Source organism: Galeopterus variegatus, unplaced genomic scaffold (genome assembly GCF_000696425.1).
Source record: "Galeopterus variegatus unplaced genomic scaffold, G_variegatus-3.0.2 Scaffold1379, whole genome shotgun sequence".
In the NCBI taxonomy this organism is placed as follows: Eukaryota; Metazoa; Chordata; class Mammalia; order Dermoptera; family Cynocephalidae; genus Galeopterus; species Galeopterus variegatus.
The window spans coordinates 256,074-269,027 of NW_007727490.1; the positions used below are offsets into that span (position 1 = coordinate 256,074).

General features: G+C 42.3%; 1 protein-coding gene across 1 annotated transcript in view; it reads right to left on the reverse strand.

Moving 5' to 3' along the window:
• Positions 1-12,954, reverse strand: part of GALNT8 (polypeptide N-acetylgalactosaminyltransferase 8) — a 76,122-nt gene that overhangs the window by 5,613 nt on the left and 57,555 nt on the right. Inside the window, exons 7-10 of the mRNA XM_008576637.1 lie at positions 6,382-6,567; positions 4,724-4,861; positions 4,117-4,212; positions 3,105-3,272 (exon numbers count right to left, since the gene is read on the reverse strand). Of these exons, the coding sequence (XP_008574859.1) occupies positions 3,105-3,272; positions 4,117-4,212; positions 4,724-4,861; positions 6,382-6,567 (588 nt within the window). The remainder of the gene's footprint in view (positions 1-3,104; positions 3,273-4,116; positions 4,213-4,723; positions 4,862-6,381; positions 6,568-12,954) is intronic.

Genomic DNA, 12,954 nt, shown 5'->3' on the forward strand with positions numbered 1-12,954 from the left:
GAAACCCCCCCCCCCCCCCCCCGCTCCTTAGATGAACTCAAAAACCTGCCTCCCTAATCTGTAGCCACAGGTCTCCCTTCCGCCCTCCTGTGACGACGAATGAGACTACTCCCTGTTCCTCATGAGGACAGCATCGTCCTTCCTTCAGGTTCATCTCTCCAAACTAATACCTCCAGCTCGGCCAATCTTTCATTTGTTCCACAACCATTTATTGAATGCACGCAGTGTTTCAGGTGTTGTGCTGGGTGCTAGAGATAAAACAGCAGACAAAGCCCAGGCCCTGCCCCCCAGCACACAGCCTAGTGATGGAAGAAGCAAGATACATGCCCAATCTCGTCTGCTCTCAGATGCTCTCAGAAAGAAGCAAGAGAGCAGGCAGCCACAAGAGATGGTGAGACAAAGCTATGAGAGGGGCCTGAGAGCGACTCTTCTCCTTCCATCCCCCTCCTGCAGGGTCAAGGAGGCTTCCTGAAGGAGACAATGTCAAAGACCAGAGGAACACTTTATGGTTGGCCTGGTGGAGAGGTGGGAGGAGAGGGAATAACACCAGCAAAGGAGCCTGAGGTAATGGAGAGCATGGCCTCTTGCTGAATTACACGTAGTTCTAAATAATTGGAGCTTAGAGCCAGACACAGGGACTGGGAAGACAACACGCTTCTTTGTCTTCTAATTGATATTTTCTAGTTCAGGGAGACTTAATCTAGGATGCAAACACCCTCTGATATTACAAGTGAAATTTTTCACATAGGTGCATACGTATGAGGGATCTTCAAAAAGTTCATGGACAATGTGCATTATGAAAAAACCATGCACGGATTGCAAAAATGTTTTGCACCAAAATAAACTTCTACTAACTTGCTATAACACACCTAAACATGATCTAGTTTGATTCACTAAGAAGGATAAGACAGCCTTGTGAAAAGAATCCCTGTCAGAGCAACACTAATTCTGCTAAAACTGAAACGAGAACAAACATCAAATGTGTGTTGAAGCCTGGGTAGAAGAGTGGTGAAGTCACTGATGCTTTTGAAAAGTTTATGGGAACAATGCCCCAAGGAAATCAGCAGTTAACAAATAGATAACTCATTTTAAGAAAGGATGAGACAATGTTGAAGATGAAGCCCACAGCAGCTGTAGACCATCCACATAAATTTAGGAGGAAAAAATTAATCTTGCTTGTGCCCTAATTGAAAAGGACTGCCAATTAACAGTAAAAACAACAGCCAACACCACAGACATCTCAGTTGATTCAGTTTACACAAGATTGACTGAAAAATTACAGTTGAGCAAACTTATTGCTTGATGGATGCCAAAATTGTTGTGCCCAGGTCAGCTGCAGACAAGAGCAGAACTTTCAATGAGCATTTCAAGCAAGTGGAATCAAGATCCTGAAGTATTTCTTTGCAGAAGTGTAACAGGAGACGAAACATGGCTTTTCCAGTACCATCCTGAAGACACAGCACAATCAAAGCAATGGCTACTAAGAGGTGGAAGTGGCCCAGTTAAAGCAAAAATGTGCAGGTTAAACACAAAGGTTATGGCAACTGTTTTGGAGGATGCTCAAGGAATTTTGCTTGTTGACTTTCTGAAGAGCCAAAGAATAACATCTGCTTATTATGAAATTGTTTGGAGAAAGTTAGCTAAAGCTTCAGCAGAAAAACTCCCAAGAGCTTCACCAGAGAGTCCTTCTCCACCTTGACAATGTTCCTGCTCATTCCTTTCATCAAAAAAGGGAAATTTAGCCAGAGTTTTGATGAGAAATCATTAGGCACCCAACTTCTAGTCCTGATTTGGCTCCTTCTGACTTCTTTTTGCGTCCTAAACTTAATCTTCAAAGGGTGCCTACTTTTCTTCAGTTAATAATGTAAAAAAAAAAAAAAAAAAAGACTGCATTGACATGGTTAAATTCCCAGGACCCTCAGTTCTTTAGGAATTGACTAAACGACTGGTATCATCACTTATGAAAGTGTCTTGAACTTGATAGAGTTTATGTTGAGAAATAAAGTTAATATTTTTTATGTCTATCTTTTAATTTCATTTTTCCATGAAGATTTCGAAGTCCCCTCATATGTTTTCCTGGAGAGAGAGTCTACAGCTAGCAGCAAATTCTCAAAGCCATTATTAACTTTAAAAAGTTAAAAGTTGCTGAGCTAGATTGTTCACATTTCTTAAAATGTGGCACCTGAACCCAACACAGTACCAACATGTTCAGAGATGTGGTCACAGACAGGCATTGCCTGCTTCCATCAGGACATCACATTCTCACCCAAGTAGCCTAAGGATGCATACGCTTTTGGAGCAGCCCCAACACACAGGAAACTCACACAGGGACTGTGGTCAGCCAAGTCTCTCATGTCATGGTCACATGAATCTGCCAGATTCTCTCCACCCCATTCTTGGTCATTTGATGTCGAAGTTAAAGGCAGGGCTTTTACATCAATCCCTGTCAAATTTCAGCATGGTGCTCCATACTCCAGAGTGATCATTAATAATAAAACTAATTACAATGGCTAATATTTATTGAACACTCTTACATGCCAGGCCCCACGCTAAATACTTTACATAAAATATCTCATTTAATCTTCCCACAGACCCATAAAGTAGATATTATTATCTCCATTTTATTGATGAGAAAACCGAGCTTTGGAGAGGGTAAGGAACTTGCTAAAGATGCCTGAGCTAGGATTTGAGGCCAAACTCTTAATTATTAAGCTATAACAGACTCCAGTCTCTCTTCTCCTTAACCACCCCTGCCTTAGTTGAGAGACTCAATGTTTCATACCCAGTTTCCTGTTTCCAGTCTTTTCTCTACATGTTGCCACAAAAATTAATTTTCCTAGAAGACTATCAAATCAAATCTGAACCTCTCATACTATATTTGAATATATCTATCCTTTAAAAAAGAGTGTGGGCCGGCCCGGTGGCGCACTGGAGAGTGTGCTGCTTGGGAGCGTGGTGGCGCTCCCGCCGAGGGTTCGGATCCCACGTGGAGACAGGTTCCCGCTCACTGGCTGAGCGCGGTGCAGGCGCAACACCGAGGGTTGCAATCCCGTTACTGGTCAGTAAAAAAGACAAAAAGGAAAAAAAAAAAAAGTGCAACCCACCTGTTTAAAATCCCAATATATGTGCAGTCCGTTCCTAGCTGCCATGGAACATGGCTCTAAAGTGGGCTTCTCCCCAGAGCCAGGGTCCGTCAGGCAGTGATCATCAGTATTTGCCTCTGCAATCAGTTGTCCTATATAGAACTCCCCAGTTAGGTGGTAGTAGACGTTCTAAAAGAGCAAAAGGACCCGTGTGGGTGCAGTGAGCGGGAGGCCTCAGCCCTGCAGAGACCGCTCTGGAGTTTTCCAGACACTCAGATGCATGAGAAGCTCTGAACTTTCTCGGGCAGCAGGGAGTCACCTCTGCTTCTTTCTCCCCAACTCCTAGATGATTCCTGGGAGACGGCCAGGCATGGGGCGGGGGAACCTAGCCCACTTCCTTCCCTACAAGGGCTCCAACAGAATCATGGCTTGCGTGAAGGAGGGAGTCTGTCTTTGAGGAAAACACACAGCTGAACTTCAGAAGCTGTCACTGTAAGCCCCAGCCATTGGCCTGTCATTAGGAAAACTTTCAAATTTCCAATCTGACACTACCTTGCTCAGTAAAAATGTCCCCTGGCTGCACCCTCCACTTGGTGTCAGATGGTTTCCATCCCCTGGAGGGACTTCCGTTCAGCCTCTGTCTTCGCTGGCCCTCTGTTTGCTTCCCTACAGCAGAAGCACAGGTGGCTTCAGCTGTCCACTCTCCAGGGCATACAAGGAGCAGTGGGAGGAGGGGTGAGGAAGGGAACGAGGTGACTGTCAATGACAATATCACCGTGCAGGATGGATGCAGCAGAGGCTCGCCTTTCCACCTTTCCTCCCTGTGCCTAAAATGGAACCATCTTGCCATGACTGAATGAACAAGGCAGCGCTGAGTCACAAGTGCAGGTTTGGGAGTCACCCATACCCATTACCCAGGACACTCAGCTTCTGCCGCCCCCTCACCTAACACCAAGTCTAAATCTGGTGAGGTTTGCAAGGGGCTGAGCCTCACACACTCACCCTGTAGGGCAGGGAAGATTGTGGAAGATACCTGAGCATTGTATTTGTGGCAGGGATACATGATGGGGGTGCTGGCTGGAACAGGTCCTCGATCCAGGCAGACATTTTTATCCAGTGTGTTTTTCATCTGAAGGGGCAAAGCGCACGGCAGACACACTGTTGGAAAGAAGCAGAGAAAGAGGGCCCCGAGCTTCCCCGGGGCCCTGCATTTCCCGCAGTACACCAAGGGTGCCAGGAGCCACCAGCCAAAGGTGGAGAGGGCTGGGATCCTGGCAGCCACTTGCAGAACTCTAGGAAACAGACACCGCTGTGGCACACGCTGCCTGGGAACAGCCACCCACCTCAGCTGTCACAGCACATGGAGAGACGAGCCCCTGCAGGAGTCTGGGTGGGAAAGGCTGAGAAACAGGGTCGGGGCTGGAGGCAGAGAAGGAAAAGATCTGGGGTTTGGGGAGAAGAGAAGAAAGAAAGCTGAGAGGGTCCAAGGGCAAAGAGCCAAGGAAGGAGTTGTGGGGAGGAAGAGGCTCTTGGGCAGCATGGATTTTGGAAAACCTTGGCTGGGAAGTCATGGGATTCAGGTTTCATTGTCTTTTATAGTCAAACATTTAAAATCTAAACTGCTATTTCATAATACGTACTCTTCCATAGCCCACGATGCTGTGGATTGGCTTCAGAATTGGATAAACATTTTTCAGGTACCAGTCAAAAGTTTTACATTTCAGTTTCTCCCGGAGCGCCACTCTGGAAGAAATGTCTCCATAGTCGATTCCAGAGTTCTGTAAATAAAACACCAAGCACTTCTGTGCCTCCCCGACTCCCCCGTGGGTATGGGCCGCACATGAGGAACTGATTATTTTCCAGATAGCCTCTGAGGTAACCTTGATAATTTGTATTTCCAGGAAAAGTGGGAAAACCTTGAACCCTAGAAGCCTCTGCTGGTTTCAAAGACAGTTGCAAGGCCTGTGTAGCGGGGCCTCTCGGGTTTACTTCTTGTCCTAGCAAGCTGGCGCAGACCACTCCTGTTTGAAGTGAGATTTACATCAATACGGCACAAAATATGCCTCATGGTAGCCAGAAAAGGCTTTCAAAAGGAGTATTCTGGCACCAAGATTTGGAGGTTAAAGGATACTTTTGGAAGTGATATTTGCAGGAAATCGAAGTGAAAGACTACCAGAGAGGCAAAGTTGAGAAGGAAATGCAGAAACCACTTGTGTATCTGGCCCCTTTTGAGAATTTTCCTCTGTGGTTTGTTTCGGATCATCCCCTGGAGAAGTTCAATGCCCTTCATAGCTTGGGACTGTCACAATGTGACTCTGTAGAGATGAAAAAGCTGAGGATGACCTGGAGGGACATGTTTTCCAGTCATACCTCTGGTAGACTGGGGTGCTACAATACGTTCTTACCCATCTCTTCAAGCCATGAGCTGACTGTGAGAGATAACTGGCACTTCGGGTTACTAAAGGAAGCATTTTGATTACTTTAAAGAAGGCTCAGGCATTAATGCACATTTATACATTCTCCAGAACTAGCGCTCCCAGTGTTTACCTGGCTCCTGACCTTATCTCGTTTCTGGACTTTCCCTTCTAGATCCATTCCATGGTCTCCCTCTATCCCGACTCCCTGGCTTTCTGGGGCTACTTTAGGATCCAGCACCATGAAGGGTAAGAGGTTGTCCACAAGATGACTGCTCCCTGTGCATGTCTGAGCCCAGAGCCAGAGACCAGGAACAGGAGAGAGCACGTCACAGCAGCCTCAGGCAGCCGGGGCCGAAGATGTGGGCTGAGCCAAGGTCATCCTCATTCTTGTGCATCCAATAGGATTACAGCGCCTCCTCGCACCACCCCATGTCCTGCCTGTGATATTCATGTCCTCTTGAGACAGTGAATTCCTGATGCCCAACCCCACCCTTCAAGGAATGTCCCACTCTAGAAGAAGGAGGAAGAACATGGAATTTAGAAGCCAGACTTCCTTAGTTTGAATCTTTGCTACTTACTACCTGTACTTCCTTAAACAAGTGCCCTCCAACTCTCTACGCATCAGTTTCCTCATCCGTAAAGCTTAGAAAAATAAGAATAAAACCTACCGCATAGGTATGGTGTGATGGTTAATGAGTTAATATGTAAAACAGTGCCCAGAACATAGAATTGTTACATAAACGTTCAGTGTCGCCAACACACCATCGGGAGCTCACCCTAATTCCTTAGAGCTGGGAGGACACTTTTGCTCCATCCCTTCCCTTCCCCACCATTACCTCTTCCTTTCATTTTTTCCTGCTTCTCTCAATCCCATGACAAACCTGGAGAGGTATGTTCCAGGCCAAGTAGACCATGTGTTTGTGCTCATCCATCCAGATTTCAGCCACTCGCAGTGCATTGCGCTTCATGAAAGGGCTCAGATCCAAGGCATAGGGCTTGTGGTATCTCTCTAGGTGAGCAACCCGGGAGCAGGGTAAGACCTCAATCTTCCCTCCACACTGCCACACCTGCAAAAGAAGAGAAAAAAATCACTTGGGCAGACCGGGCCCCATGGTCAATGAATTGCATAGCTATTGCCTCAGGAGACAATGCTTTAAAACAATTTTTTAAAGAATGTAAGTTCAGTCCTCCCACTCCAGCCTCTATACTGTTTCCCAACCTACTTATCTAAATCATTCTTCCTTAAAAGTCTACCAAACTGCTTCTGTCCTGTCATTCAAATAGTTCCTAAAATCCTACCTCCTCCAGGAAGTCCTCCTAAAGAAACCAAAGAAGGGGCTGCCTCTGGCTCTCTTATCCCCAAAGAAAGTTCCCAGGTGCTGAGAGGCACCTTACACAGAGCCACTCTCACTGGACCTGGCTTCCTACAACCCCTCTCTGTCCTGCATGTCAGATGTAAGACAATGTGGGAGACAGACTGTAAGGTGGCCCCATGACTCCTCCTCCTGGTGTCCAAACCCTTGCCTAATCCTCTCCCTTTCAGTGTAGGCCTGTGACCTCCTTCTAAGAAACAGACTATGGCAAAGGTGACAGGATGTACTTGATTACATGTATGTGATTACGTTATGTAAGATTACAGTGTCCACCCTGCAAGCAGACGAGCTCTCTTGTTCACTTTGAAGAAGCACGCTGCCATGTTGTGAGCTGTCATAGGGCCACATGACAAGAAACGAAGAGCGGCTTCCAACTGAAGTTCCTTGGAAGGAAGTTGTTTAAGGTAATAGTGGTAGTAAGCAGCAAAACACTGAATACTTCCTTAGTCTGGAAGACTTCAAGGAACTGAATGCTGCCAATAGCCAAATAAGCTTAGAAGCAGATCCTTCCCCAGTCAAGCCCAGGTGAGAACCCAACCCTGGCCTACACCTTGATTGTGGCTAAGTCATGCACAGACCCCGACCCACAGAAACTGTGAGATAATGAATGCATCTTGCTTTAAGATATTAAGTTTGTGAGTAATATTATTACATAGCAATAGATAACTAATTCAAGTAATACTTGACCAAAAGATACCATGACTTATGGTCCAATTATAAATATTTTTCCTGACCATCTTGGTGGGTACAAACATACTTGGCAGAACATGCATTCTAATACATGACTTGGGAAACATGGTCTTCATCCCAATAGATAATAGAACTATCTAATGATATTGGATTAATATCGTGTCTCCTGTGTCTTCTCTTCATGACTGCCTAAGTTAGTTGCAGTTTCTGGGAGGTAATTAGCCCATCTAGCAATGGTTAGCAACCCACCCCACTCATGCCAGCAGGAATCCCTAAGATGAGGGTGAGTAGCTTGGGTTCTGCTAGTTCAGTTAACATATCCAAAGAGTGTCCGCCTTGGGAGTCAGTCCCATTAGCTAACTTTCTAAAGTTTTTTACCTTTTCCTTCACTTCTTAACCCACAGATTCCCCTCTCTCAGCACTCCACAAACCAAAATAGTGGATTGAAAAAAAGCCAGGTTTGGGGGTTAAACCAACCTGTATTCAAATACTAACTTCATAATTGCACATCTGGCAGGTAGGGGCAAAACACTGACCCTCACTGAGCCTCAACTTACTCATCTGCAAAACGGGCATACTCCATTTTGGTTGTCAGAAGAATTAGATGACATAACACATAATGAGTTACAGCAGCCTCTAAGTTTAACGTGAAACACATCCTTCTTCCATTATCCTCCGTTTCTCCTCATTAGTCCCCAGAATCATATGGAGGCTACACCCAATTTGTTTGAGGATTTTATTATCTTCTCCAGTCACCCATTTAAGCTGAAGACCTTCAGATCACTCCAGAGCACCGATCAGGGTCACAGAATGCTAGCTGAGGTGCCAGCAAGCCCACCCAAGGTTATCCACCCTAGCCAAAGAGCAACAGGGCAACCAGGCATGTCTCCTAAGAACTCGAGAGCTGGCCCACATCCTCAATCACCCAGCGCAGTGTCACTAACCTCAGCAAAGAATCACTAAGTGCCCTAGTGCCTAGGCCATGGAGATAATCACACACAACTCTGACATTAAATACAGCCAAGATACCCATACAGAGACTACACTACTGCACCAACCCAGACCCAATACTAAAACACCCTACCCAATGGTCAATATAAAACATGTCTATGGGAGGAAGTCTCTCTCATCAAAGCCCACTCAAGAGTAATAAAGGAAGTAATAAAGTAATAAAAAAGTAACAAAAGTAATAAAAGAAGTAATAAAATACTCTACCAGATGACCAGATATCAATATAGAGAAACTAGAAATATGAAAAGCCAAGAAAATGACACCACCAAAAGGAATATAGTAATTCTCAAGTACCAGACCCTATAGTGCAGAAAACCCTTGAAGCATCTGAAAAGGAATTCCAAGCAACAATCTTAAGGAAACTCAACAATATATGAGAAAACTCAGTTAGACAAGGTAATGAAATGAGAAAAAAATATCCAGGATATGAAGGACATTTGCAAAGAGATTAGTACCTTACAAAAGAATGTAACAGAACTCCTGGAACTGAAGAACTCATTCAATGAAATAAAAAACACAACTGAGAGCTTAAGCAGCAGGTTAGAGCAAGCAGAAGAAAGAATTTCTGATCTCAAAGAGAGTCTTTTCTAAATAACCCAGGAAGATAAAAAAAAATAAAAAGGAAAAGGAAAAAACCTTTTAAAAAATGAAGAAAATCCAAGAGGACTAGCAGAAACTTTAAGCACAAGAACATCTAAATCATGGGAGTTCTAGATGGGAAGAGAAAGAAAAAGACATTGAAACCTATTAAATGAAGTAATAATGGCAGACTTCCCAGGTATAGAGAGAGACATGGACCTTCAGATCCAGGAGGCTCAAAGATCCTGAAACAGATTCAATTCAAAAAATACTCTCTATGAGACACATTAAAGTCAAACTAGCAAAGTTCAAAGACAGAGAATCCTAAAAGCATCAAGTCACCTATAATGGAGCCCCTTTCAAACTAACAGCAGACTTCTCAACAGAAACTCCATAGGCCAGAAGAAAATGGGATGATATATTCAAAATACTGAAAGAAAAAAACTGCCAGCCAAGAATACTATACCCAGAAAAGTTATTCAGAAATGAGGGAGAAATAGTGTATTTCTTGGACAAAAATAAATAAAAATAAAAACAACAATTGTGGGAGTTTACCACCACACAACCAGTCCTGCAAGAAATTTTCAAGGGAGTAATGCATCTGAAATCCAAAAAATAGTAATCACTACCACACATACACAAGAAAGAACAAAACACACTGGTAGAACAAAAAATGCAAAGGCGAAAGAAAAAATTTGATATTACTACCTCATAAAACCAACAAACACCAAAGACAAACAATAAAAGGTGAAGAAAGGAAGAAAAGATATTTTAATAATCTAAAAAGGGGGGAAATGCCAGGAGTAAGACAATACCTCTCAATAACAACCCTAAATGTAAGTGGATTAAACTCCCTACTCAAAAGACACAGACTGATGGACTGGGTTAAAAAGCTAGACCCAACTATATGCTGTCTACAAGAGACTCACCTCACCTGTAAAGATGCACACAGACTGGTAGTGAAGGAATGGAAAAAGATGTACCACACAAATGGAAACCAAAAATGAGCAGGAGTAGCTATACTTATATAGGATAAAATAGACTTTGAATCAAAAACCACAAAAAGAGACAAAGAAGGCCACTATATAATGACAAAGGTATCTATCCAGCAAGAAGACATAACAATCATAAATATATATGCACCCAACACTGGAACACCCAGATGTATAAAGCAAACACTATCAGACCTAAAGAAAGAGATAGACCCCAATACAACAATAGTTCAGCACCTGAATATGCCTCTCTCAGCACTGGAAAAGTCATTTAGGCAAAAAATCAATGGAGAAACAGTGTTTAGACTATACCTTAGACCAATTGGATGTGGCAGATACCCATAGAACATTTCATCCAACAACTACAGAATATACTTCTCATCAGCACTTGGGACATTCTCCAGGATAGACTACATGTTAGGTTCACAAATCAAGTCTAAACAAATTTTTAAAAATTAATGTTCCGTAAATGTTAGGATTTTTTTTTCTATTTCTGTGAAGAATGTCATTGGTATTTTGAAGGAGATTGCATTGAATCTGTAGATCGTTTGGGTAGTATGGACATTTCACAATGTTTATTCTTCCAATCCAACAGCATAGAATGTCTTTCCATCTTTTTGTGTCCTCTTTTGTTTCTTTCAGCAGTGATTTTTCGTTCTCGTTGTAGAGATCTTTGACCTCCTTGGTTAAATTGATTCCTAGGTATTTTATTTCTTTGGTAACTATTGTAAATGGGCTTGCTTTCTTGATTTCTTTTTCCGAAAGTTCATTGTTGGAATATAAAAAAGCAGTTGACTTTTGCATGTTGGTTTTGTTTCCTGCAACTTTACTGAAATTGCTTATTAGCTCTATGAATTTTTTGGTAGAGTCTTTAGGTTTTTCTATGTATAGGATCACGTTATCTGCAAACAGGGGCAGTTTGACTTCGTCTTTTCCAGTCTGGATACCCTTTATTTCTTTCTCTTGCTTGATTGTTCTGGCTAGTACTTCCCATACTACGTTAAACAGGAGTGGTGATAGTGGTTATCCTTGTCTTATTCCTATTCTTATTCATTCAGAATGATATAGGTGGTGGGCTCGTCATATATGGCTTTTATTGTTTTGAGATACTTTCCTTATATACCTAATTTGCTAAGAATCTTTATCATAAAGGAGTGTTGAATTCTGTCAGGTGTTTTTTCTGCCTCTATTGAAATAATCATGTTTTTGCCCTTGATCTGGTTGATGTGGTGTATCACATTTACTCACTTGTGTATATCGAACGAACCTTGCACCCCTAAGGGAATCCCACTTGATCATGGTATATAATTTTTTTGATGTGTTGCTGTATTCTGATTGCTAATATTTTGTTGAGAATTTTTGAATCTATGTTCATCAGAGATATTGCCCTGTAGTTTTCTTTTTTTGTTGTATCTTTTTCTGATTTTGGTATCAGGGTGATGCTGGCCTCATGGAATGAGTTTGAGAGAATGGCCTCTGTTTCAAATTTTTGGAATAGTTTGAAGAGAATTGGTATTAAGTCCTCTTTAAAGGTTTGGTAGAATTCAGTGGTAAAGCCACCCTCCTAGAACTGCCATATCAATCCTGAACTGCTTATGTTCAAACTTCTATGGGAAAGAGAAATTAATTTCTACCTTGTTTGAGCCTCTGTTATATTAGCCTGTGTTCCAGAAGCTGAATGAGCATTCTGATTAATATCTTTGTCAAATCATTTCAAATTTATTATTACATTTTAACTGTATCACCATCCTGATAAGGTATCCTAAACAAGAATTCTTCTCTTCACTCCATAAATGGGAAGCTGATCAAGACCACCAGACCAAAAAAAGTTAGTTTCCTTTGCCAAAGATTGGTTGTGGCTTAAGGTACAGCCCAGACAAGATTGTAAGTTCATTTGTTCATATAAATGTGGGCTACTGAGTGAGTCCTAATTGGGCATATGGCTGTAGGGTCATTAGTTTCAATTAGAAAAAAAGTAAGAAGAATGAAACTGAATAAACTCTAGACAGAAAATTGTCTTGTTTTTCCAGACACTACAATAGATCAGAGATCACTTCCTCTCAAACCCAGAATTTCAGAGCTGGGAGGGGGAAAAGCCATTTTGTAGAAGCTCAGTGTATCATGAGTGAGCAGAGCTAGGATCAGAACCTAGGTCCAGCATTTTTTACAATGGCACCATGATATTCTTACTGTGATGCATTGAATTGGTCTCAATTCTTTTTATTTTTTCTTTTTATTTATTTTTTAATAGAAACATAATTTATTGGGCAGATCTGTGGGTTACAGTGTCGAATACCAATTCCTATGTGCAGTGTGTGATGCTCAAATCAGGTTAATTAGTATATTCAACATTATACAATGTCTTGTGGCCCTTTACCAATTTCTTGCTAACCTCTCCTGCCTCTCCCCCTTTCCCATCTCTGGTAACCTCAGTCCTGCTCTCTCCTTTTGAAAGTTCAATGTTTTTTGTGATTATTGATACTTTCTTTCTTTCTTTCCTTCTTTCTTTCTTTCTTTCTTTCCTTCTTTCTTTCTTTCTTTCTTTCTTTCTTTCTTTCTTTCTTTCTTTCTTCTTTTATTTATTTTTAGCTCTCAATTATGAGTGAGGACATGCAGTATTTTTCTTTCTGCGCCTGGTTTATTTCACTTATAATTTTCTCTAAGTTCATCCACACTGCTGCAAATGGTAGAATTTCATTCCTTTTTATGGCAGAGTAGTATTCTATTGAGTAGATATACCCCATTTTCCTTATCCAGTGATCTGTTGATGGACATTTAGGTTGGTTCCAACTCTGGGCTACTGTAGATA